This window comes from Exserohilum turcica (assembly GCF_000359705.1).
Source record: "Exserohilum turcica Et28A unplaced genomic scaffold SETTUscaffold_13, whole genome shotgun sequence".
Taxonomy (NCBI): Eukaryota; Fungi; Ascomycota; class Dothideomycetes; order Pleosporales; family Pleosporaceae; genus Exserohilum; species Exserohilum turcicum.
Window position 1 is genome coordinate 1,007,459 of NW_007359948.1, and position 26,020 is coordinate 1,033,478.

The window sequence follows — 26,020 nt, forward strand, 5'->3', positions numbered from 1 at the left end:
CCAGCTTTGCCTCAAAGATTATCATAGGCGATATCCAGCTCCCGTTAGCACAAATACAGTCTAAAGTTGTTATCCACTCCCTGCTGCCGTCTCTAACAGCTGCTCGAACTTTCTTTTCATCCCAAAGTCTCTTGGAGAACACCCTTTTGGTCCTTGAAGTGACACCAAGGAGAAAGCCCTTTTCGTCCATATTATAGATATTTTGCGGCTGGATATCGTATTTCTCGATATAATCGTGAAGTAGACGGAAGTGATTATAGTAATCTTTAAAATCGTCAGCTTTTTTGCAGTTTTGGTCGATGCCGGCGGTGTTTCTGGTGATAATTTTCTCTCTGTTCCGCCGAAGAAATCTTGTAACCCAGCTGTTAGATGGCTGTCTTTTTGCAATATTGGCAACATATTTTTTAATCAACTCTTGGGACGGTGGAGTACTACGCTTAGAGAGTTTTTCTATGTGCTGGACAAGGTATTTCTCTTGTTGTGGTGAGAGTAGTCGTCGTGGGTGTGCAGCGGCTGCACGCGACCGCGTTTTGTTTTGGTGGCGACGCGTTAAAGTTGATGCCGCAACACCATATATTTTTGCAGCTGTACGGTACAAGATTTGTCCTTCTAGACCTTGCGAATTGATTGCCGCAAGCGCTTTTTCGATAGCTGTCATGGTGGTGGAGTTGTGGGGATTTGAAATTGGTGGGTTCTACTTTGGGAGATGCAGGGGGTGTTGCATTGTCTGACCCGTTGCACGCATTGACCACCCACACTAGGCTAAGATTTCATGCTTAGATTAGGGGGTTGAGACATTCCAGATGCCAAATCATCTAGCATTTCGTGGCCTGGCTTACTTCTCACATCAAATTTCAGAGCTTCACGACTACAAATTGCATAACGAAGTGAAGACTAGTATTTTTGCAAAAGCCTCCGTATCTGTCGTGGTCGTGTCAGCTGTTATCGACTCTAGCCTGTGCGGGAGAAACGTCATGAATGGTGCAAAGCGCCAACCCGGACACCGGGTGCCCGTTCGGAACGCAGGCGGGTAAACACTTTTTCTTAGCACAAAAACATCGTAACTAAACCAATAGACTATGGGCATCAAGAAGGTTTGTCCCCTACCCTTGGCTCTCGGGCCTTATTGGCGACATCTCGGTATAACATCAGGGCGAGCTGAATAGTTTTCTCTCCACATCCCGGGCGCACTACCGCTAGACCCCTTGAAGGATACGAGCGCCCAACCTCATCCAGTCTATGCCACGACGTTGTAACCCAAGTAAGGCACGCTCCGATCTTGGGGATCTGGGGTCCCCGCAGTGCACTTGCATAATCAGTTGGTTCCTGGACTATTCCTCTCATTCGCATACAAATTTCCCACCCTAGCGTCGGCCAATTTACCTGCAGCCCTGATCCCAACACTTCTTTGCAAGGATGAATGCAATTATAGAAGCTTTAAAAGGAGATGCTCTTCCCACAGGAATTGAGTTCTTCGCAACATATCCTCAGCATGGCTAACCTCCATCTACGCTTGCTGGCAGCTTGGGCGTGGAGTATAGGTGCTTATGCGTAAGTATCGCGTGATACACGTTTTGTATGATTGTCATCTAATACTGCAGAATAGATTTGTTGATTACGGCAATGTTTATCCAGTCCAACTCGCGCCAGGCGGGACGGTCAAGCTGTCACCCGAGCACCCCCTCGCTACACTCGACTACGGTACTGAAGTTGCTGGGTTTCCTTTCTTCGAAGTTGCGGGAAACACTTCAGCACAGATTGAAGTCAAGTACTCGGAGTCGTACCCGCCCCTTCACGATGTCAATGCCGACGGACCATGGACTTTTTCAAACGGCCTAGCGAATACGTGGCGCGTCGAGACTTTCAACATTACGGGCGGAGGTCATGTGCAAAGCTTCTTTGTGCAAGGAGGGCAGCGATTCCAGTCGATCCGTCTGCTTACCAACGAACCCTTGACTCTCAAGTCTGGGCTTCAAAGCAACGAGCGAGCATACGGACGTGGATGAGCTAAAGGGCTACCTGGACATGCATGACTATACCTATAACAACATCTTCGGTCTTGGTGGACGCGTGGTCCAGGTTGCTTGTGTGGATGCCGGCAATGCCCCTTCGACTTGGGAGCTGACAAATGAGGGAGCTCTCATTCGTGGCCAGGCCACCGCACAATCTTCCAGTGGCGCTCTAATGGGCGCGGCAAACTATACATTAGAGTTTGACACGAAAATCGTAAGAGGAGGAACCGGTTGGCGCGTAGCCAGCGCGATACAGCCACTCGGACCGTATTTTGTCCTTACCTCAAACTACCCGGAGGGGAGCACGTTCCTCAACACCAACAAGACACTCCTGCCACCGAATACCCTGATCTTCAACAGTGACTGGAACTTGGCAAATCAGTCCACCTTGACTACACCCGCGAACCAGTACTACCCTCTAAACGTCTCGGTAGAGGAGAACAAGTGGTATCACGTCGTCACGGCTATCCAGGAGAATGGCTACAGTATCAGCCTCAACGGAGAAAAGGTTGCTTTTGTTCCACTGCCACCACCAGGAACCAACCGCTTCAACACGCCATCTAGATATCAAGGCACACAGGGGATTTGGTGGCTACCAGGATCAAGTCGCTGTTTTCTCGAACGTATCAGTCGTTGCGTCCAACAAGACTCGCATCTACAGCAATGACATGAAGTCGGAAGCTGTATTGGCCGAGTATGCTGTAGCACCGTTGGCTGACTCCGTCTGTCTGGACGGCGCAAAGCGTGACCGCCTCCTTTGGATTGGAGACTTTTATCACACAGTCCGTGTGTTGGCCCTGTCCAGTGCCCGCTGGGACTACATTACTGGCTCGATTGATATTGCTTTCAGCTATCAATCTAAATCCGGTCCATTTGCCGGCTTTGTTCCTATTTCTGCACGACTGGGTACCAGACCAGAATATGTAGAGGCGGACCCGGCTGGACCCGGCTTGGTCGACTACCAGGATCTTTTCCTTGCGGCCATTGGCGAATACTACCGGTACACGGGCGACTTCGAGGGCCTGAAAAAGCACTGGGAGAGCATCAAGATGCTCGTAAAAGCTAGAGTCGCATACGTCAACCCAGATACCGGCCTCGTTGGTGGGAGCCCAGAAGTCCCCAATCCGGCGTCCTTTCTTGGCCCTGGAAACGGCAGCGCAGTTACAGGATTGATGTCCTTCACTCTCCAGCTCATCGAGCCTCTCGCGCGAGCTGCGCAAGACATGGAAATTGCATCTTTATGCAACGCCACTGCAATTAAGCTTCAGGACGGGCTGAACAAGCATCTCTGGAACCCTGAACTTGGCACCTACTCCCTGTCGGTCGAGTCGCCCGGAAATTACTCGCTGACCGGCATCGCGTGGGCCATCCTCTCCGGGGCAGCAAACGAAACACAGGCTAAATCGTCGATCGCTAAGCTCGAAGGTTTGCGCTTCGGCCCCGGCTACAAAACAATATCATCTGATGAAGAAACACCTGATTACGAACTCGCACCCAACCCATCGGGCTTCCTCCTCGAAGCCCTATTCGACGCCTACCACAAGTACGACGCCGACAGCAAGGGCGCCGTGTCTCATCTTCTCGATGACCTGTGGGGCAGCATGGTCAACAATAATTCGTACTACAGCGGTGCAAGCTGGGAGTACGTCAAGCCTGACGGTACACCTGGCATCGACGCATTTACAAGTCTAGCGCACCCCTGGGGTGCTGCGCCGACATATGTGCTGCCGGAGTACTTGCTTGGTGTCAGAACAAAGACGGCTGGGTACAAGACCTTTTACGTGCAGCCAGCCCTAGGCTATCTGGATTTGAAGAATGTCTCTGGAAGAGTCCCCACGCCATACGGTGCCATCAATGTGACTTGGGCCATCAATGCCAACGAGGCCCAGATGCAGTTTGACGTTCCCACGGGAACGAGTGGTGAGATGATGGTGCCGAGGGGGTGGAAGGTCGCTGGAAAGCAGGGTGCGAATGCTACAATTGAGCTGCTGTCGGGGCATGTGCAGGTAACCTTGCATTCTTCGTAATTGCATTTGATAGTAATGGGTTTTCGTCTCATGAAGCAGATGATTTGTTGACTTAATGATTTTAGCCTTGGTAAAGCTACGTGATAGATTTCCTCGCGCCAATTAGATTACAAGATGGATACTCAATGCACGTCTCAACACGTGGGTGTTCATGTCTCTGTCGAAACTAAAATTTCCTCGATCGGGTATGTGTGAGTCAAGTGCAGATATCGAGTATACCAAACTACGCAATGAATTTGTGAAATCTCACATTGCCGAACACTTTTGATACATAGTATGGTGAGCAGCAGTGTGTCCAGCCAAATCTGCACAATGCCTTTGGATTCATAGTTCGAGGCCCCTCCAGAGCAACAGCAAGGCAGAAGCGAATTGTGTAGCCACCAAAGCATTCATACGCACAATGGCTTTTATCTCTCAATGCTCCTGTCGGGCTGTTCACTCTCAAGGCGAGAGAGAAATTACTTGCCAGTTTCCTTCCACTGTTATTTTGTATGCAGAGTCGAGACATATGCTCTGATTTCCCATTAGAACTCAAGCAGTACCAAAAAAAAACACATTCCATTCTTCATTTTCGTGTTGAACTACACTGATAGAATAAAACACAGCACTACATCAAACTCCTCGAGCAGTGAAACCCCCTTAGCAACCATGTCGCAGCACCACTTCTTCAGTAGTGTGGGCAAACCGTTTCATCTCAACGGGCTGAAGAATGTTGGAGAGTTGGATTTGACGGATCCGGAGTCTGGGGATGAGAAATGTGTTGTTGGGAAGAAGGGAAGTGCAAAGAGCATATTGGCAGATATCTTGGGAGAAGCACGCGGCGACAATCAAAAAGATACTGTGACGCCGGAAAAGGAAAAAGACAAACAACGACATACATGTGAGAACTCGGAGACGCCACATAATTTCTCGCTGAGTACACTGCCTAGTATCATCGACCTGCAGCGCGTTCAACAAGCACTGCGAGATGGCTCTGCGTTCCAGCGTTCCTCGCATTATCATCATCATCATCATCATCATCCCCCAGACGCATACCACCCTGAACGCCCGCACCTTTCCAACCAGATCTTCCGCCCGAAAAGCGGCAAGGACCTCGGCGCACTCTTCTCCTCAAGAAAACAGCACCACGCGGATCCCCGCGCGCAAAACTACTCGTCAGTCAGCTTCTGCGACCACGTGGAATTCTACATCGACTGGGACCCGCAGGACCCAGAGAACCGGCACGGCTCGTTTCGGCCGTGCTTCCAGCGCTTCGAGGATCGGTTGCCGTGGACGGAGCATGCGAAGTGTGCGGAGCCCGATGTGCTGGAGAAGATGAAGAAGCTTGCGGTGCGTATTGTGCGGAAGTTTGAGGAACGGGAGAGAGAGCGGTTGACGCTGTGGGACAGGCGCGATGGCTTGGAACCGAGGAGGGCGCCGCCTTTGAATAGGGTTGAGCGCGAGGTTATGCTTATGTATTCGCAGTTGAGGAGGGGGAGGCCGCGGGGTGTGGGTGGGAAGGAGAAGAAGACGCTGAGGAAGACGGCGGAAAAGAAGATTGTGAAGACGGGTGAGAGAAAGCGCTTGCATAAGACTATGAAGCGGGTTTCGTCGCTGGGCGGCTACGAACTCCCTATAAAGGACGAGCATGATGACCGACTGACTCGGAGTAGTAAGAACCATGGTCAGGATGGTGCGTCGCTGAAAGTGGTATCAGGAGAGAAGCAAAAGAGGTCAACTCGAGAGTTGAAGGAGACTTCTCCTCAGCCTAAGACTCCCAATGACGATAACGAGGACGAGTATGATGCCCAACTGACTCGGGACAGTAAGAGGCATGGCCAAAATGGTGCGGCGCTGAAAGTGATATCCAGTGAGAAGCAAAAGAAGCCTTCTGAAAAGTCAAACGAGACCTCTCCACAGCCTCAAGATCCCAAAAACGATAACAAGAACTCGTCGGGCGAGACTAACAGCGGAAAAGCGAGTAAACAGAATACCCGGACTGAACCGGAAACTGCCGCTACTGACGCATCAAAAACCATCGATGGGCAGAAAGATCCTGCCAACCAAGTCCCAGCAACCAAGCACCATCCACCCACCTCTCACACCGCAATCATCGCCGAAACCAAGCCAGTTACAAAGAAGCGCAAGACGCCACCTCCCACACCACCGCTTCCTGCATCCTCCCCTCTGCCAAAACCCAAAAAGCGCAAAGTCTCTCCCGCAAAGACCCCAGACCCCTCTCCTCGGAAGAGAACCAGGAGACCATTCAAATCCGCCGCTGTAATCGAAGACAGCGACGAGGAAACGAATTACCAGCTTCCCGAGATAGCGCACCAGGTACGCGGTTCTGGGGCGCGCCAGGGATGGAATGTGGAGGCAAAGGAGTTGATAGAGGAGGTAAGGAAGGAGATGGGAGGGAAGTAGATGGGGGGTGTGTGGAATTGGTTGTTGCAAGCGTGGATCGAGGATGATGATGGGATTGCTGGGGATGCATAGTATGTGAGGCAGTCAGAGTAATAGGGTTATATAGATTCAGTTAGTGTTTTTGGATGACACGGCTCTTAGTCTATTTTTTGGTTAGTTAGTTTGGTATATTGCAGCAGACGATGGCCAGATGGGCATTGTTGCGTTGAGGAGATGTGGGGTACGCTCTGGCCGATTAGTAACTTCATGGGAAGGAGACTTGTTGTTCAATAAATGTACTCCATGGTGAATTTCAGGCTATCAGAGTAAGGCGTACTGTGTGGTGAATTATTGTAGCTTAAATTCAAGCTCAAAGTCGCTGGTCTATATTGCATGTCAGAGTCCTTGGCTGCTGCTTGTACATGTCACTATATACGAAATTCACAAACAGGTGTAAGTACGCGGGAATTATTTTGGATACCACATTTGCCACAAAGCTCAATGAGAATAAAATATAAGCACTAGATACTATGTAATCCAGTTCCATTCCAATGCCCGCAATCAAGAGTGAGGCTGGTAGACACCACGACAATGACAAGGCCCCCCATATCCCCCACATTAATGCGCTGGCATGATTGAATTTCCAGGTACTCGGTCCGTTTACAAGTAACTTAAAAGCAACTGATCGGAGATATACGTAGAGATCAAACGTATTCCTACTTATTCCAAGATGAGTGCTGCCACAGACGCAAACCTGGACGTCGCTAGAACCAACTCTTCGCAAGCGAAGACCACCCATCCCGATACCCCATACCCGCCAGAACTACCCGCCCGCCCAGAAGATATAACCGCACAATGGCTCTCCACCGTCCTCAGACACAAAGTCAAGTCCGTTGTGCTCAGGAAAACCGTTTCAGGCACGGCCACCAAAGTCTTTGTCACTGTCACCTACGAGGATGGCAGCGAGAAACTTCCCACGCAGTTTTGTGTCAAGGGCGGGTTTGACCCCAGCTTCATTCAGGCGCTCCCGTGGATCGTCATGGTCTACCAGCGCGAATGCGACTTTTACAACCATGTAGCACCGAAACTGGACCACATGGAGCTCCCACGGCTCGAGTGGGCAGGCCATAATTCCGCCCAAGGCATCCTGGTCATGGACGACCTCGCTGCACAGGGTTGCACCTTCGGCAGTCCAATTGAGACATGGACGGTAGATCGCGTACTAGCTGGCGTAGAGCAGCTTGCTGCGTTACACGCAAAGACCTGGCACCTCGAGGCATCCGATTACCCGTGGCTCACATCTGATTACGACGAGGCCATTTACGCACTGATGAAGACGTACGACGCCGTTGTCAAAGGCCCCGATAGGCCAGAGATCCACGACTATCTCAAAGACCAGCAACGCATCACAGCCGTCCTGAAGAAGCATTTTGCCCAGCGTAACCCCCGGTTCCGCTGCCTGATCCACGGCGACCCGCACACGGGTAACACGTACCTGGTAGACGGGGCACCGCGCTTCCTAGACTGGCAGGTGATCCATATCGGCTCTGCGTTCCATGATGTGGCGTACTTTATCGGGGCGGCGCTTAGCATTGAGGACCGCCGGGCGCGCGAATGGGACATTGTGCAACATTACCTTTGCACGCTAGAGAAGTTTGGAGTCGAGTCGCTTTCGGTGGCGGAGCCAGAGGTTGCAAGTGAGTACAAGAAAGGGTTTCTATCGGGCATTGGCTGGATCATGTGTCCGTATGAGATGCAGGTCAAGGAATGTGTGTATCCCATGGCGCTGAGGTATGCGGCTGCGCTGGATGATCATAAGGTGCTGGAGTTGGTGGAGAGTTTGCCGGAGGCTGGTAGTTGATTGATTGGTGCCTTGGAGTGTCGACAACTTCACCATTCTAGACCAGATAGGAAATATAATCCCAAGGTCATGTAGTTTGAAAGAATCTATAGCCGGAAAACTACACCCCGGCAACCTCAAACAATAGCCAGTCATAAAGCATTAAGTAGGTACATCACCAATCTAACCCAATCCCGATCCTACAAACAACAATGGTATATGCCTCTTCCTTTTCATCCCTTCTTCTCCCTTTCTAACATCCACCGCCACCGCCACTACCATCTCCACCGCCACCACCTCCACCTCCACCATCGCCTCCTCCGCTGTACCCTCCGCTATATCCTCCCCCAGAGTATCCTCCAGAGTCTCCCCCAGAATGCCCCCCATGATGACTGTGATGGCTGTGATGTCCATGGTGGCCTCCAAAAAGCGAATGACGATGTCCCGAAGACGATGTTCCGCCCGCAATATCAGCGGGCCCGTCATCAGCAGGCGCATTATTCAGCGCAATAGACATGGGCACATATGTCGATGTCAAGTTGTCGTTTGGAGGGATAGCCGCAGTATTAGAGCCATAACGCTTCTTGTTTTTGTTGGTCTGCCGCATAGGCGGGGGGTATGTTTGTTGTTTTGGCTTGGAGAGGCCGCAACCCATTTTGGCGCGGATCTTCTGTGTTCGATATGTGGTTGCTATAGTATCTTCCGGAGTTGTATATGTACGTGTGGTGATGCGGATGCGTTGGTAACAATGGATGGATAGAGCTGGACTCGGGGTTGTTCGAACGGGTCGTAGATGGATGGATGAGTGGAAAACCTTCTCAGAAGTCATGCACAGCTTATATACATGTCGTTTTCTCTCGTCTCAGCATCACGCACACCATCCATCTATCCACCCATCCACTTACAAAGCCACATCATCACAACGCCCCATCAGCCCGTCAACAAGCTGCGCAAAAGACAGCTGCTGTAATCACCGCGCGGGCTACATCTCTCTGCCCTTCATCGTCGCGGCCATATATGTACAAGACTGGGTGGGTGAACGCCTATTATTATTATTATTATTATTGTAGTTTAACGTCCTTTCTCAGCCCAAAGGGCTATATAAGACGTGCAGGCTTAAGGCCTGCAAGTAACTACGTAGGCTAGAATTTAATCTAGGTACAAATTGAGTAGGTACAATGTAGGGGGTTATCTAAATGAAGGTGAGGCTCGTAGCCTAGTAGTTTTTTAGTGAGTAACTCTCTCAGATCTTTCACTTTAAATGAGTCTTCCTCTCAAGTTTTAACGAGTAACTCTCTCAGTCGAATAGGTAGTTTAATGAGTAACTCTCTCATGTGGGTGGACCATAAATATGGTTGTGAGGGGAGAAGTGGGTGAACGCCTAACTAAGCAGCTAAAGTGGCGTTTTCCAAGGATCCGGTCTGGTGCACAGCCCCCCAAATGACATCCTGTGACTCGAGACAACACAACGTCCAAACTCAGGTCCAGCACTTGTTTCGCAGGTCAATCTAGCGCCGGTTTCTAGGCATATTCTAGCATACAAGGAGAAGGAGGAAGAGGAGTTCAGCCTTGTGCTTGGACTCGAAACGGATGCAACTTGGCCTTTTCAGCCTCACTACTAATCTGCCGTGAGTAAGGCGTGCCGCTGGTGGACAGCCGCACGTGAATACTCATCGAGCCAGTCCGGTCGCCTTTTTGTGCTTAGCGCCGTGTCGACACAGCCTGGCGGAGAGCTAGAAACGGGGACTTGTGAGATTGCATCTGCTAACAGTGGGTTTTTTGCCGAGGGCGAACGACACGAGCGAGGGAGGCCTAATAGCGCGCACACGCCGTTCTTGTCGCTGGTGCAAGGCAGAATTCGGGCGTGGGCATGCAAGACATCAGTGACAGCGTTGGTTCCCGTCTGCCTGGTGGGGTGGCTGTGAAGGGAGGAAGTGAGTCTGTGTGATTATTCTGTACGTGGCATCCTCATCACCATCATCTCCCGCCCCCAAGTCCTAAGTAACTAAGTAAGTAACCCCGTCTTCCGATCCCGTCAAAACAGTCACTAGATACAAACACCCCACACCCCACACCCCTTATTCCCAATCCATCCAGCCCTACCAAACATCTGATAATCGCAAAAATACTCTCCAAGTCCACCCTACACCGAAGCGTCTACCAGCCCACACTACAGCACCGGCCCAAACCACTCGCACGCGCCCAACATTCCGCTTCCCTTCAAAAAAAATTAAACTTCCCCCCAAAAATAGAAAATAGCAAAAAAAACACGACGCACGAAACACAACCCACCAGCCTCCAGCCTCCAACGCGCTAAGTAGACCCGCATAAACACAAGTAAAACCCCGCCATCCGCTCATCAAACGGAAAAAAAAATTATCTTGTACTCATGCAATCCACACACGTACACGCCTGTGCCTGCGTATACGCACATGTAATCCATCCCTCCATCCATTCACTCGACAATCCCATCTTAGCACAAGCCTAGCAGAACCCAAAAAAACCTTATTTTTTTTCTCGACTATACTTACGCATGTATATATATCCAACACACCCTGTCATGTTAGAACTTAGAACAGCGTATAGAGTTTCTGTGACTAAACGTCCTATACGTATGCCGTGCAGGAAACAGGGCAAACAGGGCAAACGGGTAGAACGGGGCAAACGGGTAGACGGGGGTAAGTGCAGCAAGCACAAGGGAGCGGGCACGGAAGCAAGATGAGAAGGGGGATACACTAAAATCAAACAAACTGGGGGGGGGGGAGGGGGAGGATGGGGATAGGCAGGTAATACAATTCCAAGCATAAAAGTGATTGCGCATGCGACAAGGGAGGTCTAGAAAACTCAAAATCGCTCAAACTCAAAACGAGGGGATGCGGAAACAAGGGGGGGGGGAGAAGGGGGCTTGCTTATTATTATTATTATTATTATTATTATTATTATTATTATTATTAGCGTTAGTAACGTATTTCAGGGTATTTCAGACATGCTATGAAAGAAAGAAAAAAAAACAAGGACATGGGTTAGCATCAAAAAGGGTGAAAAGGGTCAAAAGGGTCAAGGCTGAGATATTATCAAGGTTGAGGTTGGAAATACCGTGTGGTATAGTATGTTATGGGGGGGGTGGGGGGGGGGAATATACATAGTACGAGTAAGCAGCTGCAAAGGAAAGGAAAGGAAAGGAAAGGAAAGGAAAGGAAAGGAAAGGAAAGGAAAGGAAAGAAAAGGAAGATTTGGTTAGAAAGAGGGACATGTATATATACTGTAGGTGTTGTTAGTTTTTATGTGGAGAATATGTTACAGTAGGTAGGTAGGTATGTAGGTAGTTAAATACACAACTAAACCACCCAGATTCGTATGTATATTTCATCTCACATCTTTACGATAGAGCACGATAATGATAGTGCTAGCTGCTGATGATGATGATGATGCTTCAAGCTGACAATGACGATACTATGATGCGAACAAGGCATTGATACTTTCAACGATGATAATCACACATATGCACAAAAAAAAAGAGAGAGAGAGAGAGAGAGAGAGAGAGAAGAACAACATGCGTAAGTAGCAGCAATAGTAGCAGCAATGGCAATAGTAGTAATGGGCAGCAATAGCTAGAGCATCATGATATAAAACTAACTGATGATGAACAAAAACAAGAGGGAGGAAAAAAAATACGCTTGACAACAACAGTAAACGCTAAACGAGAGCAAAAAAAAGGGAAAATAATATTGATAAGCGAACAATTGCCCTGTCTCTTCTTTTGCGCTCTTGTCGTTGCCGAAACCCCCCCCCCCAATTCCAATCCACCCTCTCTCTGTCTCGCTTGCGCAACCCCTCTTCTCACTCGCTCTCTCACTCGCTCTCTCTCTACCTTTCTCTCTACCTTTCTCTCTCTCTCATGGTGTTGTAAGAATATTTCAAAAAAAAAGACGGCGTTTTGCAGCAGCGGATTTGAATCGAATAGAATCGAAGAACCGAAAGAAGCAGAAAAAGAAAGAAAAAAGCCATCCAAATCTATCATTATGCTAGAAATTTCCTTTCTTGGAACTCGGTTGCAAGCGACGTTAACAAAAAAAAGATAACACACAACAGCAATTCCAGCCGTTCATGGTGCGCGCGCGAGTGTATATATCCACATGCTCAATCGCTTTCTTTTTTGCCATTTGCATTTGGCGAGCAAATCGTTGCGATGCCAAAATCTTTATCCAAGAAAGAAGGGGCTATCCCCCCAGCCCATTCCCATGTTTCATTAAAAAAAAGGGGGGGCAGTTGAGACTGCAAAAGGCAAGGATCGGTGTGCCGGGTTGGCGTAATCCCCGCTCTTACTTGCTACCCTGCTTCTTTGCCTTGAGCGCAAGGTGCGAGTATACCCATCCACCACCCAAAGCAAGCAGCACACCGAACCATTCTCTTCCACTAAGGATCTTGCCCTCGCTGTACCATCCTATACTCAGGATGAGAATGGTCTTGAGATGGCTGACAATGTTGAAAGTCAAAGCACTTGTCCGGCCAATGATCAAAAACTGACTCAGGTTGTACATGGAGGCCATGATGCCGGATGCGCAGACACTCCAGAGGATATCGGTAGGGACGGCGGAAAGATCGGGGATGGTGTCGAAGAATGGAACAAAAGGAATGAGTAAGCAGACCGAAATGGGGGCCTGGTTGAGCAGAAGCTGGGGTGGAGAAACAGCAAAGTCCTCAATCTTCTTGCCGATCCAGATCTGATACAGGGCGGTGCTGCAGAAGGCCAGGGTGGCGATGATGATACCAAAGAGCTGGGTCTTGGCTGCCTCGTTAATGGTAAAGGAGACGCCCACACATGTCGCAAGAATGGCAGCCAGCATGTATCGCGTCACATACTTTCGGAAGAGAACAAAGTTGATGAGGACGACGGTCGGGGTGGTCATGACCTTGGAAAGCTGGTAAAAGCCAATCGAGTTAAAGGTCAGACTAAGGTTGCCAAGAACCACATAGCCGGCGAAGAAGCCGCAGACGGGCAGCATCTGCCAGATGTTGAGTTTGACGGCCTTGAAGGCGTGGAAGGGCCGCAGCGTCGAGATGAAGAGAACGAGACCGGTGGCGGTGAAATGCCACATGACGACCATGAGCTGGCATGCCTTGAGCTGCTTGTCGCTAAACACTCTGCGCAACTATTAGCAAGGAGGGCCCTGGCACGTCGAAGGCGGTAACCATGGCCTACCGTTTACTCAGGAAGATCAATCCCAGTGTTGACAGCGTGTTGAGCCCAATCCAGAAGCAGGTGATGAGCTTGTCCTTGAGCGACAGGGCCGGCTCGGGGGCCGGCTTCTCAAAGGTAGGCAGTTCCTCGAGCTCGTGCGACTCGCGCGGGTCTACATTGTCGACGAGGCCCTCGATCGAGGGGCGTTTCTCCACTGCGAGTGTGTTAGCCGTCGGGCAGCGGGTATGCTGACATGGCGCAGGGCGAAGCAATGCGATACGTCGAGGGTCGAGACAGAGTCGAGGGTGGCGACATACCCATGGTGTTTGGGAGGTGGTGGTGTTGGGTATAGTGTAGGTAGCGAGCGGGCGGGCGGAGGGGACTCGTCTACACTATGCCTTCATGCCAACAGGAAGGGAAGGGGCGGGTCAGCGGCGTTTGCGAGGGGGAGAGGTATGTCCTATGTAGGACGCGGGCGCGGGCTGATGGCACAGATGCGGGTTGGCCGGGACGAGTGCGGCGGTGCGGCGGTGCTGATGAGGCTTTGGCCGGACCGACTCAAACGATAAGCGACAGCGGTAGAGCGGACAAAGGGCGCAGGGCACACACAGGGGGGGCCGCGGGAGGGCTGTAGTCGTACGTGGGCGTATGTAAGTATGTAAGTATGTACGTATGTACGTATGTAGCTATGTAGAGCAGAGCAGAGCAGTGCAACGCAAGGCGGAGAGCGAGGGACTAAAGGGGGCGCAGATGGAGACGGAGATGGAGGTGGAGGTGGAGGTACAACGAGGCGCGAAGAGCGAAGGATGCGCATGCCTCGACGCCAACGTGCCAAGCAAAAAGGCGGTTGAAGGGGGCAAAGGCAGACACGCCCCATGGTTCGTCGTGTCAGCCAAATCTCACAGAGGCCCAAGGTTTAATTTTAGCTTTGCGCCTATTACCCACCTGCAGCATACTTGGCTCAACCCTCTCGCGCTCGGCGGCGTCTTACTCCACCACTCTTGCATCGCGCGCAATTTGACGCTGCGTGGATCCCGCCATGCGCCTCTGCGGGCGGAGGCGGCAACGGCGACGGCGACAGCGACAGCGACAGCGACAGCGACAGCGCCCGTTGTTCATCAGGCACGCAATGTTTGGCAGTGACATCGGGCGCTGCCGTGCTATCCGGATCTGCTCTGCCCTGCAGCGCATGTAATAGGTGTAGTATTTGGCTCGCTCTTTGGAATGGCCAGGGCCCGTCGCACACGTTTCCCCGGCAGCCCTCCCCCCTGGGCCGCAGCATGACTGAGCAGCCCTCCCCCTCCCCTCCTCTTCTCTCCCAAACTGGTTCGGAGAGAGATTCTGCACGCCTCTCGTCATCTTCATCATGCGCCCAGACAGTCAAGCTACTTTTCCATCGTACTCGGTCGCATTGGCTAGCGCCGCCCAAGGGCCATGCCTGCACCTGCACATCCACATCCACATCGACGCTGGCTGCCCTGATCGGGACCTGCGCCACACGCCACACACGACGCGCCACACAACCCCCACGCACACGCCCCGTCGCACCAAGCCACACACGGTGCCACAGCGGCTTGCACAGGTCCATGCCATGGCCAACTTCATGTCTACATTGATTTGCTCTTCTTCGTCATCTATGCAGCAAAGCCCCTCACGACCCTGGCATACGCAAAGAAAGAAAAAGAAAAAGAAAAAAAGGCCGATAGTGTACACATGCAGAACCCTCACCGTGCGTGCAACAAACAAAAAAACAAAGCCAACATGATAATCCATCACCATCCCTCCCTCACCATGCTCAGAAAACTTCCTTCCTGTCGTCCGCCCCCAATTATACCGTAGAATCAAATGTCGGTCTGCTAGTAGTCGTACACGAAATTTAGACCTCGCCGTCTGCCACAGCAAGCCGCTGCTTCGCCGTCTTTGCCTTCTTGCTCAGCCCGCCCTTCTTGCGCTTGCCGCCTACAGGTGTTTCGCTCCCTGCAACGGGCGTCGCTGCTCCGCTTGCCTTGGCGCTCTCGTCAAAGTGCCCTTCGCCTGTGAACACGGTCAGTACATGCCCCCCTTCGCCCCCTCGTCCCCGCTGCACTACTCACCTTCGTGGTACATGTCGTCGAGGTTGGCTTCTGCTCGCTGCTTCTTCTTGCCGCGCTTCTTGCCTGCCGGTGCATTCTTTTCTTGCTCCGCCAGCTCCGCCTCCTTCTTCTCAATCTCGGCTGCCTGATCGTCGTCCACGAGCCACATGGCCATGTCCTTGGTCCGGTTCTCCCGCGAGCGCGTGTTGAAGTCGACGCCGGCACCCCCACCTCCAGAGATGACGACGCGCTGCACCTCTTCCTTTTGCAGCGCCCGCTTCCGGATCCGCTCTTCAATCGTCCCACGCGTAATCAGACGATACACAGTCACTTGCCGCGTCTGACCGAGACGGTGAGCACGATCCATGGCCTGCGAGTCAATCGTCGGGTTCCAATCCGAGTCGTAAAAAATCACCGTGTCAGCCGACGTTAGATTAATACCCAGACCACCCGCCCGAGTCGACAGCAGGAACACAAAGATGGACCGGTCGCTCTGGAAGTCGGCCACCGTGTCACGACGGTCTTCCAGCTTGGTCGATCCGTCCAGCCGGCAGTACCGGTAGTTCCTGTACGTCAGGTACTCCTCCATCAGGTCCATCATCCTCGTCATCTGGAAGTAGAGCAGCACCCGGTGGTCATTGGCCTTGAGTTCCTTGAGCAGTGCGTCCAGTCGAGCTAGCTTGCCAGAGTCGGTCACGAAGCGCGACATGGACGGCGCCTCAATGTGCGTGAAGCGCGTGCGCTCGTTGGTCGGCCGTGGAAGTTTGCTGTGAACCGTCAAAGCAGCCCTCTCCGACTTGCTCTCTAGCATGGCTTGTTCCGTCACATGCGAGATGCCGTACAACGCACCGCGCATCACTGGGTTGAACAAGATGTTCTGCTTCTCCGCAATCACACCCTGACTGGCGCAGTATAGCTCAATGGGAGGCGCCGATGCCTTGGGCTTGGCACATGGCTCAACCACATTCAGACCAGTCTGTTCGAATGCGCTTTGCGCAACGTTGAAGAGGTTGTGCATGTAACCCTCGCTAGTCATCGCAGCCAACTGTGCACCATCATGCCGGTCGACAATGTTGAATATCGAGTGCTTCGGTTCCCATTCGCCAGCATCGCCATTGTAGCAGATGTTGAAACGGCCAGCCTTGTTCGGCTTCTGCCCCGCAGCCAATGCTCGCTGGAACAATCCACTCCTGGCAATCTTGGACGCTTCGCTGGCCGACAAGTCGGAGAAGCGAAGCCACGAAAAGCCACCGGCCTCTCGCGCAGACGCCTCCATGTTGTCTGGACTCCAAATGTTCATGAGGTTGTCGAGATAGTGTCCCTTGAAGCCAGCCTTATGGTTGTCTGGCCCCGCAAGGTCCAGGCGCCCTCCTTCGCGGCCCACCAGGCGTGGCAGACGATACTCGATCAAATTGCGCGTCGAGTAGCCGACTCGGACATTCTGACCTTCTCGCAGGAAAGACGCCGTCTCGGCGAAAGACGCAAACGAAAACGGCGACCATGTCTCGGCCCGCTCAAACAAGTCGGGGTGATTGCACACTTTCCTGAACTGCATAACCAGGTTCATCAGCGTGGCGCTGTCTTGCTCGTCTCCAACCGCCTTTTCCACCAAGTCCATAATGTTGATCTTGGCCCGGAGATTGGCATAGTAGGCGCGCTGGCGATACGTCAGGTCGCAGTAGACATCTAGCTCAATCTTGTCTCCAAGCTCCTTTTGCACATGCTTCTTGACACGCCGCAACATGAAGGGCTTCAGAATCATGTGCAGACGCCTCAGCTGGTCTTCGTTGAGCTTGGTGTTGCTCTGCGCGTGACTCTCGATATCCTTGGAGAACCACTCGCTAAACTCGTCGTGAGAATCGAACAAGCTAGGCATGATGAAGTGAAGAAGCGCCCAAAGTTCCTGCATGTTGTTCTGAATAGGCGTACCCGTCAGCAGCAGCCGGTTACGCGAGTGGAATCCGAGCAAGCTCTTCCATCGCGAACTCTGCGACGACTTGATGGCCTGCGCCTCGTCGAGAATCATGTACTGCCAGCGCATCTTCTGGAAATACTGCGCATCCTGCACAACCAATTGATACGACGACACCACAACGTGGAAGGGCGAGTCGCGCGTATACGTAACGTGCTTCCGGTCCCAGAGCTTGCGCAGAATCTTGCGGTCCTTGGCCGTGCCCCAGTAGGGAATCACATTGAGATGCGGCACAAACTTTGCGATTTCTTGCTGCCAGTTGTGCAGTGTTGATGCAGGAGCAATGACCAGGAAAGGCCCCCAGATGTTGTACCGCTCGGCAAGGTAGGCCATGACAGATATCGACTGCACCGTCTTTCCGAGACCCATTTCGTCGGCCAGAATACCGTTGATACCTTGCTCGTACAGGTTGACCAGCCAGTTCAGACCCTTCAATTGGTATTCCTTGAGCGTGCAGCTGAGCAGACTTGGCTGTGGAATCCAGTCTTCCTTGTTTTGTAGGCCAGACGGGTTCTGGAAGTTCAGTTCGCCGTCGTCCTCGTCATCGCCAGACTTGTTAAACGCACGGGCGCGATCTTGAGCTTCCTGGATAGCGTGTTGAGCATTCGCCATAGCAGCTGCGTTGAGTGCGCTCTCGTCTTCATTGTCGAAATCGAGGTCCTCAAAGTTGGTGACTTTGGCGCCTGTTCCTGTTGGCATGTCGGCGACCTCGATCCCGGGCTTGGGTGCTTGCTGCGGAGCGGCGGCGGCGGCGGCATCGGCGTCATCTGTGGACCGCTCAATCTCATCTGTCCTGGCCTTCTTGCCGATGAAATGCGAGTAGAGTTCTGTCTGCGAGATGAGAAAGTTGAGCTTCCTCTTTTGTCGGTTGGCTTCACGGTCGGCTTCGGCCTTCTTTGCATTCTCCAACTCTTGACGCTCAGCATTCTTTCGCGATTCGCGCTCGTCACGCTCATTCCTCTTCCAGAATGCGAGCATCTCACGCATGCCTCGCTTCGCCCTAGCCTGTGTATCCTTTTGGTTCTTGTTGGTGCGCATCTGCCACCGGCGTGCTTCTTTGGCAGCCAGCTGGGCAGTCTTGCGAAGATTCGACTGTTTTGTGGACAACGAGTTCTCCTTGATGCGGACGACCTTGGGCACATCTTTTCGGGCCAGGTCCTTGACAATCTGGTGGTAGAGATTGCGGTACGCCGACGAGTCGTAGGAAGTCAGCACAACGGGGCCAATGTCTTCTGTGTGGCTGCGACCTCGTATCGAGTCAAGACGGGCTTCCTCGCGCGGAGCAATCAGAGGAAGGTCATCACCACGGTCGAGAGCCGCCTGGCCGGCAGCTGCAGCATCCTTCTCTGCCTGCTTTTGCTCCTTGCTCTTCTTAAGACGGCCAGTGCCACGGTTGCCCTTGCGCTTCCCGCCCGGAGCATCGTCCGAGGCTTGGAACGAACTCATGGTACCTCCCTCCATGTTGGGGCCATGCGGGGTGACTTCGCGAATGTCTTTACTGGGGGCGTTGCCTTGCAGAAGCTGTGTGGTGGTCTTGGCCTTGCGCTCAGCTTTCTGGGCAGCGAGCAGGTGCCGCTCCTTCTCCTCCTCGTTCTCGGCCTGGCCAGCCTTTGCCAGAGCTTCGGCACGCTTGGCCTCTTCGTTCTGAATCGTCTTTTCTCGTCTCCGCTTGCGCTGCATGTCCTTTTTGCGCTCCTTTTCTTCGGCAATCTCTTGGCTCTGTACCTGCTGCCATGCATCGCCCTCGTGCTCGACGTTGTAGGAGTGCTTGGCATAGTCGCGGTGTGCAGCAGAGACGTCCTGGAAGCGGATCAAGGTCGCTGTTCGCCGTCGCTTGCGCTTGGCCGCTTCTGTAGCCGCGACTTCGAGGACGCGTTTTTGGCTGCGTTGCTTGTACTCGGTCTCTTCGTACATGGGGACCGGGCCGTCCAGATCGCCCATCTGCGTAGTTTCAATGTGTGCCAGCTGTGCTTCGATTTCGGCCTCGTCGGGAGCAGGCAGTTCGCGAGTGGCAGACTGCAGTGAAGGCTGCACGCTTCCGGCCAGGGGCACGGCATCGTATGCTGGCCGTGGCGTGAAGCCGTTCTCTTGCAGAGGCAGGTCAGCTGGTGCGGGCGATGCCACGGCTTCCTGCTTGACAAATTGCGGGTTGTGCAGAGGCTTGGATGGTCGGTACGGGTCAGGGGTGAGGGTGGGAAGCGGCTGGGGCTTTGGCGGAGGCTCGCTGTCGGCGCCAGAAGACATTATACTCGAGAGCGACATGGGGTCTGCGCGCGTGGGTGGCGGTGCCTGCAGGTCAAGGCGGTGGTGGTGAGCAGCCGTGGTGCAATGAACGGGCGACGCGAGCCCACTTACCTCATCCTTGAAAGAAGACCGCCTGTCGTAGCCCGAGGGCGGCTGGACAGCGCCGCCGGGGCGGTTCATTGACTGATAGACGGACGGCGAGACGGGAGAATGGGATATCGTCTCCATGGCGGGCGTGTGCTGGTGCTGCGAACGGGGGCGCTGCAGGGGCGAATGGTGGTGCGCGTAGGTCGTGGCGACGGGCGAGTGGAGGGCCTTTTCGTAGGGGCTCTGGGCCTGGCGGTGGGCGTCGTGGAAGGCGAGAGGGTCCCGGGCCTGGCGAGCGTGTCGACGAGGTTAGCAGTGCATCCCTGAGGGCGGCGCAGGGACGCGATGGGAGATGGACGAGGAGGCGGAGGCGGAAGAGGAGGAGGAAGAAGAAGAAGAGACATGTACGCACCTGTGCAGGATACTGCGAGTCGAAACGCGCCGGGTCCCTGGCTATGCCGCGGTCGCCATTGTCGGACGTCGGGTCGTAATATCTGGACGTGTCGCGCGGATAGAGGGCCGTGCTGATGGGCGGCAGCTCGGTCGAGGCGGGCGAGGCGGGCGGGCGGTGGTGGTGTTGATGGGGATGCAGCGTGGGCGTGGGCGTGGGCGTGTTTGGCGAACGGTGTTGGTATGGCAGGCCTGCCTGTGTCGGCGATGTGTGGTAAGCTGATGGCGTAGGTTCCCCTTGGTGCCCTGGCGGCCGTCTGTCTGGTCGCGAGCGCTCCTCGCCATCATCAACCTCAGGCCGCAGGACGGGGTCGCGGAACATGGCGACGGGCGCCTCAGCGGCTCTCAATGCTGCCGGCACACGGCTGCTCCATGGACTGGCCGCGGCGGGCACAGGCGGCGGGGCGCGCTGGGGCGGCGGCGACGGCGGCAGCGTGAATGCGCCTCGGGCGTGCTGGCGGGCGGCGAGGCTCACGGCGGCGGCGGCGGCGACGGGCTTGGGCGATGGGCGATGGGCGGAGGCGAGGGCTTGGGCGAAGGCGAGCCTGGCGATGCGCAGAGGGAGATGGGGGCTGGTGTGGAGCAGCGCTGTCCGGATCGCACACACGCACTCAGGCACCGCGGGCGGGCAAGTCAGCTTCTGTCTAGTGCGCCTGCGGCACCTCTGTCCCTGCGAGCACCGTCGGGCGTGATGCCATGCAGCGCCGCGATGAGGTTGCAGCCTCGACCACGCCCACTGCACCCGCCTGCACGAGAAGCCGCTGCGGCGCGCCCGGTGCTGCCGTCCACGCCGCCGACTGCAGTCGCCATGGCCATGGCGAGCCCTCGTCTGTCTCTCTTGCCCTCGCGCTCTCGTAGCCCGCCAGCATACAGCTCGCCAACCCCCAACCCCCCAGCCCCGGATGCCTTGGTCGGCCAGTAAAAAAACGTACGTACCATGCACGCAGCCACGCCGGTCAAGACTGACTGCGCTCTGCCGGCGCCGGCGCTGCTCTGCATGTCTGCATGCTCTCCCCTTTGCCCGCGCTGCGCTGCTGCCACGCCAACCACTCATCCGCCTTTGCAGCGACGTCGACGTCGACTCTGGCTGAGGCCTTCGCAACTTCGGCACATGCGACCACGGCCCTTGGTCGCCCTCGCCCTCGCCCGCCACGCCCTCGCCCTGTTGGAGTCGCACGTCGACAAGGCGCGACAGGCCGCCATGAGCCCAGGCGCACTCTAAACGGGGCAGGAGCGTTGGGTCCTGCACTCCCTCATTGGGCGAGCCCTGCCAGCGCGATGGTGACGGAAGCCGCGACCCATGTCGGTGGGTCGTAGCCTGGCCCGAGCGTCGATCACGCTAAAACGCTCGGCGCTATCAATCCTCCAACTTTTTTCGAGAGCGCGCCCCAGCACCAACCGCAACAGCAGCAGCAGCCGTACTTTTGCGTCGCCATGGCTTCGGTATACAAGACACTGTCGGGCACCGACAAGGACGAGAAAGACACCGGCGTCAAGCGAAACAAGCAGCGCGTCCTCATCCTGGTGCGCCATCTGCATGCCACAGAAAAAAATATTCTTACTAACCGGCCATAGAGTTCAAGAGGTGTTACATTCCGGCACCGCCATCTGCTGCAAGACCTGTACTCCCTGATGTGAGTAGCCGCGTCGTGCTTCAAGTTTTCTTTTATTAATTCTGCAAAGGCCCCATAGCCGGAAAGAAGCCAAACTCGACACCAAAACAAAGCTCTACCAGCTCAACGAGCTAGCAGGTACGAAAATCAGCCCACAGACCATGCTGCGCCGAAAGCGCTCCCAAATCACGCTTCCATGGACCAAGCTAACCTGGCAGAACTCTACAACTGCAACAATGTCCTCTTTTTCGAGGCGCGCAAAGGCAAGGACCTCTACTGCTGGATGTCCAAGCCGCCCAATGGCCCCACGGTCAAGATGCATCTCCAAAACTTGCACACCATGGAAGAGCTCAACTTTATCGGCAACTGCCTCAAGGGATCGCGGCCAATTCTTTCTTTCGACGCCGCCTTCGACAAGCAGGCCCATCTCCGTGTCATCAAGGAGCTCTTTACCCAGATTTTTGGCGTTCCCAAGACGAGCAGAAAAGTAAAGCCGTTTGTCGACCACGTCATGGGCTTCACCGTGGCAGATGGCAAGATCTGGGTCCGTGTTTTCCAGATCAACGAGAGCGAGCCAGGCAAGAAGAAGAATGCCGATGGCGAAGAGATGGACGTCGACGAGCCTGCGCCCAAGAAGAAGGGAGGAAAGGGCGAACTGGATGTCAGCCTGGTTGAGATTGGCCCGCGCTTCGTCCTCACGCCCATTGTCATCCAGGAGTCGAGTTTTGGCGGCCCCATCATCTACGAGAACAAGGAGTTTGTTTCGCCCAACCAGATCCGTTCGGACCTGAGGAAGTCCAAGGCAAGCAGATTCAACAGGCGAGCCGAGGCGCAGAGAGATACTCTGCTCAAGCACCAGGAGCTGGGGCTGACGTCGCACGGTGGGCGCAAGAAGGAGAAGGATCCACTCAGCGACAATGTGCTGTTCGCATGAGTTGGCTGTTTGCAATATTTTAGAGGGCAAAAAACTGGCGTTTTGGCAATGCATCTTACATTGGATTGGCGTCGATTTGGCTGACTTGGCACATGCCTGTATGTATAGCGATATACCCAGAAGCTATCAACTCGTGGGCGGCTCCCTTGGAGCGACAGCTGTACAGGTCTCTATAAGTTGTATTCTTCATATCACGACGGTTGCAATCATTCTATGCAGTCATGCTCTTTTCTAGCTCTTCCTTGTACTCGTCACTAACACCGCTTATTTTGATGTTCCGGACCCCGTGCAGCGCTCGAAACGGCTCGAGCACCAACTGCGTCTGTGTAATGCTGTTCTCGTCTTGCACCCGATGCACTCTGCCGCTTGGAAATCTAACGCGACTTATAGCGCCATCAATCAAGTCTACTTGCAGCCGGTGCAACTGCGGCACCGCCACAAGCAGATCCACCAGCTCCCGTACTTTGCTGCATATGCCGGCTGACAAGCCCCGCCCGCCATAATTGTACTTGATCATGCCCGTGTAGTCGTCGACCGACTCGACATTTACAATGTAGTTCTTGATGCGCACCAGGTTCTTCTGCGAAAAGTGGTCTAGGAACTGGTACGTCTGGTTGGGCGTCAGATTGTTCGCCGTCCGCCAGCGGTACCGGAAGTTGATCGCATTGAACGTCACGTCAATGACAAACGTGTTTTCGCCATATAGCATGTCTGCCGTCTCTTCGTGCACCTGGCGCGACACGGCCAGCAGCGTCGTGCTTCCGCGCCGCCATACAATGTCGTTGCCTGTCTCGCGATCCATCCGCGGCAGGATCCGCTGCACGCGCCAGCCCCCGTCGCCATTCCGCTGCCGGACAAAGGTCAGAGTGTATTCGGACTTTGGGGGTGCGTCAATGGAGCGCTGGAAACGCACATCGAAGGTGGTCGTGTGGGGGAGGACGAGGCTGTAGATCAGGCGGCGGAGCTCAACGGGGAGGCGGAGAAGCGCTGGGGTTTGTGTATACGCCGCATCCGAGTGCTGCATTGTTATAGCCGCCAAATCTAGACGCTGGATATGCAAAGGGCGACCATGAGGCGGGTTGCGACTGTTGCAGCATACCACGAGTGGTTGACGCCATCAGCCGGGCTGTCCTCCGTCTCCACGCCGATTGGTCCCCCACAGTCTGGACGGGCTCCACTTGGCGCTATCTATCCACTCCACGGTAACCCGTGACGGTGACTCCTGGCTGACCTCCTTCACCCAACGACTCTCTCAATGGCCTCCAGACACGGCTCGCCAGAGCTTGCATTTGTTTGCACCATGTCTGTACAGAATGTTGTCACGTTTTCTATCAATAGCCCCAACGGAGGGGTCCGATCTTTCTAGACTACTCGTTACCTGTCGGCGTAAGCAAAGTAGCTACGCGTCGGTTCATCCAAACGTATACCTTGATACGCGCAATTCCAGTTGAATTGCAGCCAGAAGAAGCAAAGTCGACTGTCGAGGTTGATCCTATCGGAAGAGAAACAGATCAGCATTACAGCGACTAAATACACGTACCAATTGCCAACTCACAAGTGAGTAGTCCGCCTCATTTGAGACCATGGAGCCTGCGTCATATTTGCACGATACTGACTGTCCAAGCCACAAGAATAAGCAAGCACCACTTGATATTGTGCATCACACGCAGGATGTTATTCGAAGACCTTGCCACGGAGCTCGTGGTACAGGTCTATCTATCCTGCGCCTCAGTCACCGACGTAACAGCCCTCTCATCCACCTGCAAGCGTTTCTGCAACATCTATTCCTCCTCTCAGAAACTGGCTATACTCGAAGGCGCAGCCGAGGCGCAATTCGGTCCCCTACATGATCTCACCCAACTCCTTACCCACAACGCCAGCCAGCCCGCACATATCGTTCGCTCAGTCCCTTTCTCGCTCGCCTTACTCAAACAAATTGTCCAGCACGGCCGCGTAGCAGAGAAGTGGTGCGATATATACCCGTTCAAGAAATGGAAACATGACTTCGAGAGCCGTCGCCTGCTGACGGCTGAGGAGCGGTACCACGTAAGACGGGCGATATATCGCATCTGGCTGTACTCGCGCGCCTTTCACACACGCGACCATCCTCGCGAACTTCGCGCCACGCGCCTCGTGCTCCTGAAGCGCGCCGCCCTTTTGCACAACTGGAGTACATGGGAACTTGCCGAGATTGCCGACGTGCACGGCATCATGCGCGAAGTCGTTCACAGCAACATATGCCCGTCCAACGGCGCGATCGCCCGCAAATTCAAGAAACGACACCCAGGAAACGAACACGCCTTGCTCTTCAACATCCACCTCAACTATCCGCCCACAGCCCCTCAGGCCTTTAACCCGTTCACCCCAAACCCGTTTTCCACCCACTTCAACAACACAAACACATATACGTCTCGCTACGCAGCTTCAAAGTACTCGCTGCATCCTTCGCACGAGGTCGGCGCCGAGGGCTGGGGCGACGACATCCCCCACTACTACGTCGTAGAAGACTACCTCAAACTCGATCCCGCACAGATTCTGTATCTCAAGGAGAACGCCCCGCTCAAGGGCATGGTCGAGGCCTATGTCAAGAGCCTGTGTCCCGAGTACGACTGGTTCTCGAATAACGGCGAGACGTGGGTCCAGACGCTCGAGTTTGTGCTGGATGAGCGCGGCGAGGATATCGCAGAGTTTATGGGGGCTATTGCTGAGGGAGTCGTGGGTGTTGTGGTGCAGGAATGAGGGGGTGGACATGGTTGGCAGGAATGAGGGTGTGGACATGTTTGTTTGGAATGATGGGGGGTTGTAGGGCTGGTAGTGTGGTTTCAGGGTTATTCGAATAAGCAAGGCAAACCAAGGCAAAACTCGTTTGTGCGATGAGAAATCTGTGCTTCTAAGCTGTGGTGTCGTGTGTATATCAAGATAGGACATGGAATTACTAGATGTGTTATTTGGTGAGTATGTAAGCTTCTTCTTCTTCTTCCCATCCATCCTACTTAAATACAGCACAGCACAGCACAACAAGGCATTCACCCCAAGTCAAGCCGCTGTGTGAAAAAAAAAGAACCCGATTTCTCAGATACTAAAACCACATACATACATGTATCTCTCTCCGTGCAAGACCACCACCTCCCTTCATAACCAAAGCACACACACCCATCTAAGCATCCATCTCCCCCCCCCCCCCCCCCCCCCCCCCCCCCCCCCC

General features: G+C 54.0%; 8 protein-coding genes across 8 annotated transcripts; 5 read left to right on the plus strand and 3 right to left on the minus strand.

Annotated features, from left to right (window-relative positions):
* Positions 1-1,492: 1,492 nt before the first annotated feature.
* On the plus strand, positions 1,493-4,039 carry SETTUDRAFT_159757 (glycoside hydrolase family 78 protein; the record flags this gene model as incomplete). Its single annotated transcript, XM_008024969.1, has 4 exons — positions 1,493-1,541; positions 1,651-1,932; positions 1,979-2,497; positions 2,577-4,039. The coding sequence occupies 4 exons, from the start codon at positions 1,493-1,495 to the stop codon at positions 4,037-4,039; spliced, it is 2,313 nt and encodes a 770-aa protein (XP_008023160.1).
* Positions 4,040-4,687: 648 nt separating this feature from the next.
* SETTUDRAFT_26590 (uncharacterized protein) lies at positions 4,688-6,442 on the plus strand (the record flags this gene model as incomplete). Its single annotated transcript, XM_008024691.1, has 1 exon — positions 4,688-6,442. One exon carries the CDS (start codon positions 4,688-4,690, stop codon positions 6,440-6,442), a length of 1,755 nt encoding a protein of 584 aa, XP_008022882.1.
* Positions 6,443-7,151: 709 nt separating this feature from the next.
* On the plus strand, positions 7,152-8,282 carry SETTUDRAFT_159758 (uncharacterized protein; the record flags this gene model as incomplete). The annotated part of the gene is made up of 1 exon (XM_008024970.1): positions 7,152-8,282. The coding sequence occupies one exon, from the start codon at positions 7,152-7,154 to the stop codon at positions 8,280-8,282; it is 1,131 nt and encodes a 376-aa protein (XP_008023161.1).
* SETTUDRAFT_167865 (uncharacterized protein) lies at positions 8,256-9,052 on the minus strand. Its single transcript, XM_008024971.1, has one exon. The coding sequence runs from the start codon at positions 8,914-8,916 to the stop codon at positions 8,515-8,517; it is 402 nt and encodes a 133-aa protein (XP_008023162.1). The 5' UTR covers positions 8,917-9,052; the 3' UTR covers positions 8,256-8,514.
* A 3,531-nt stretch (positions 9,053-12,583) lies between these two features.
* SETTUDRAFT_159760 (uncharacterized protein) lies at positions 12,584-20,590 on the minus strand (the record flags this gene model as incomplete). The annotated part of the gene is made up of 6 exons (XM_008024972.1): positions 12,584-13,406; positions 13,465-13,657; positions 15,394-15,477; positions 15,537-19,776; positions 19,843-20,067; positions 20,231-20,590. 6 exons carry the CDS (start codon positions 20,588-20,590, stop codon positions 12,584-12,586), a joined length of 5,925 nt encoding a protein of 1,974 aa, XP_008023163.1.
* A 1,112-nt stretch (positions 20,591-21,702) lies between these two features.
* SETTUDRAFT_105761 (uncharacterized protein) lies at positions 21,703-22,815 on the plus strand (the record flags this gene model as incomplete). The annotated part of the gene is made up of 4 exons (XM_008024973.1): positions 21,703-21,792; positions 21,844-21,902; positions 21,952-22,019; positions 22,100-22,815. The coding sequence occupies 4 exons, from the start codon at positions 21,703-21,705 to the stop codon at positions 22,813-22,815; spliced, it is 933 nt and encodes a 310-aa protein (XP_008023164.1).
* Positions 22,816-23,026: 211 nt separating this feature from the next.
* Positions 23,027-23,839, minus strand: SETTUDRAFT_105449 (uncharacterized protein; the record flags this gene model as incomplete). Its single annotated transcript, XM_008024974.1, has 1 exon — positions 23,027-23,839. One exon carries the CDS (start codon positions 23,837-23,839, stop codon positions 23,027-23,029), a length of 813 nt encoding a protein of 270 aa, XP_008023165.1.
* Positions 23,840-24,196: 357 nt separating this feature from the next.
* On the plus strand, positions 24,197-25,741 carry SETTUDRAFT_128046 (uncharacterized protein). The gene is made up of 2 exons (XM_008024975.1): positions 24,197-24,372; positions 24,440-25,741. The coding sequence occupies exon 2, from the start codon at positions 24,487-24,489 to the stop codon at positions 25,552-25,554; it is 1,068 nt and encodes a 355-aa protein (XP_008023166.1). The 5' UTR covers positions 24,197-24,372; positions 24,440-24,486; the 3' UTR covers positions 25,555-25,741.
* Positions 25,742-26,020: the final 279 nt, after the last annotated feature.

Coding starts and splice junctions, on each gene's coding strand:
- SETTUDRAFT_128046 (XM_008024975.1), top strand. CDS start 24,487: ATGTTATTCGAAGACCTTGCCACGGAGCTCGTGGTACAGGTCTATCTA.
- SETTUDRAFT_167865 (XM_008024971.1), bottom strand. CDS start 8,916: ATGGGTTGCGGCCTCTCCAAGCCAAAACAACAAACATACCCCCCGCCT.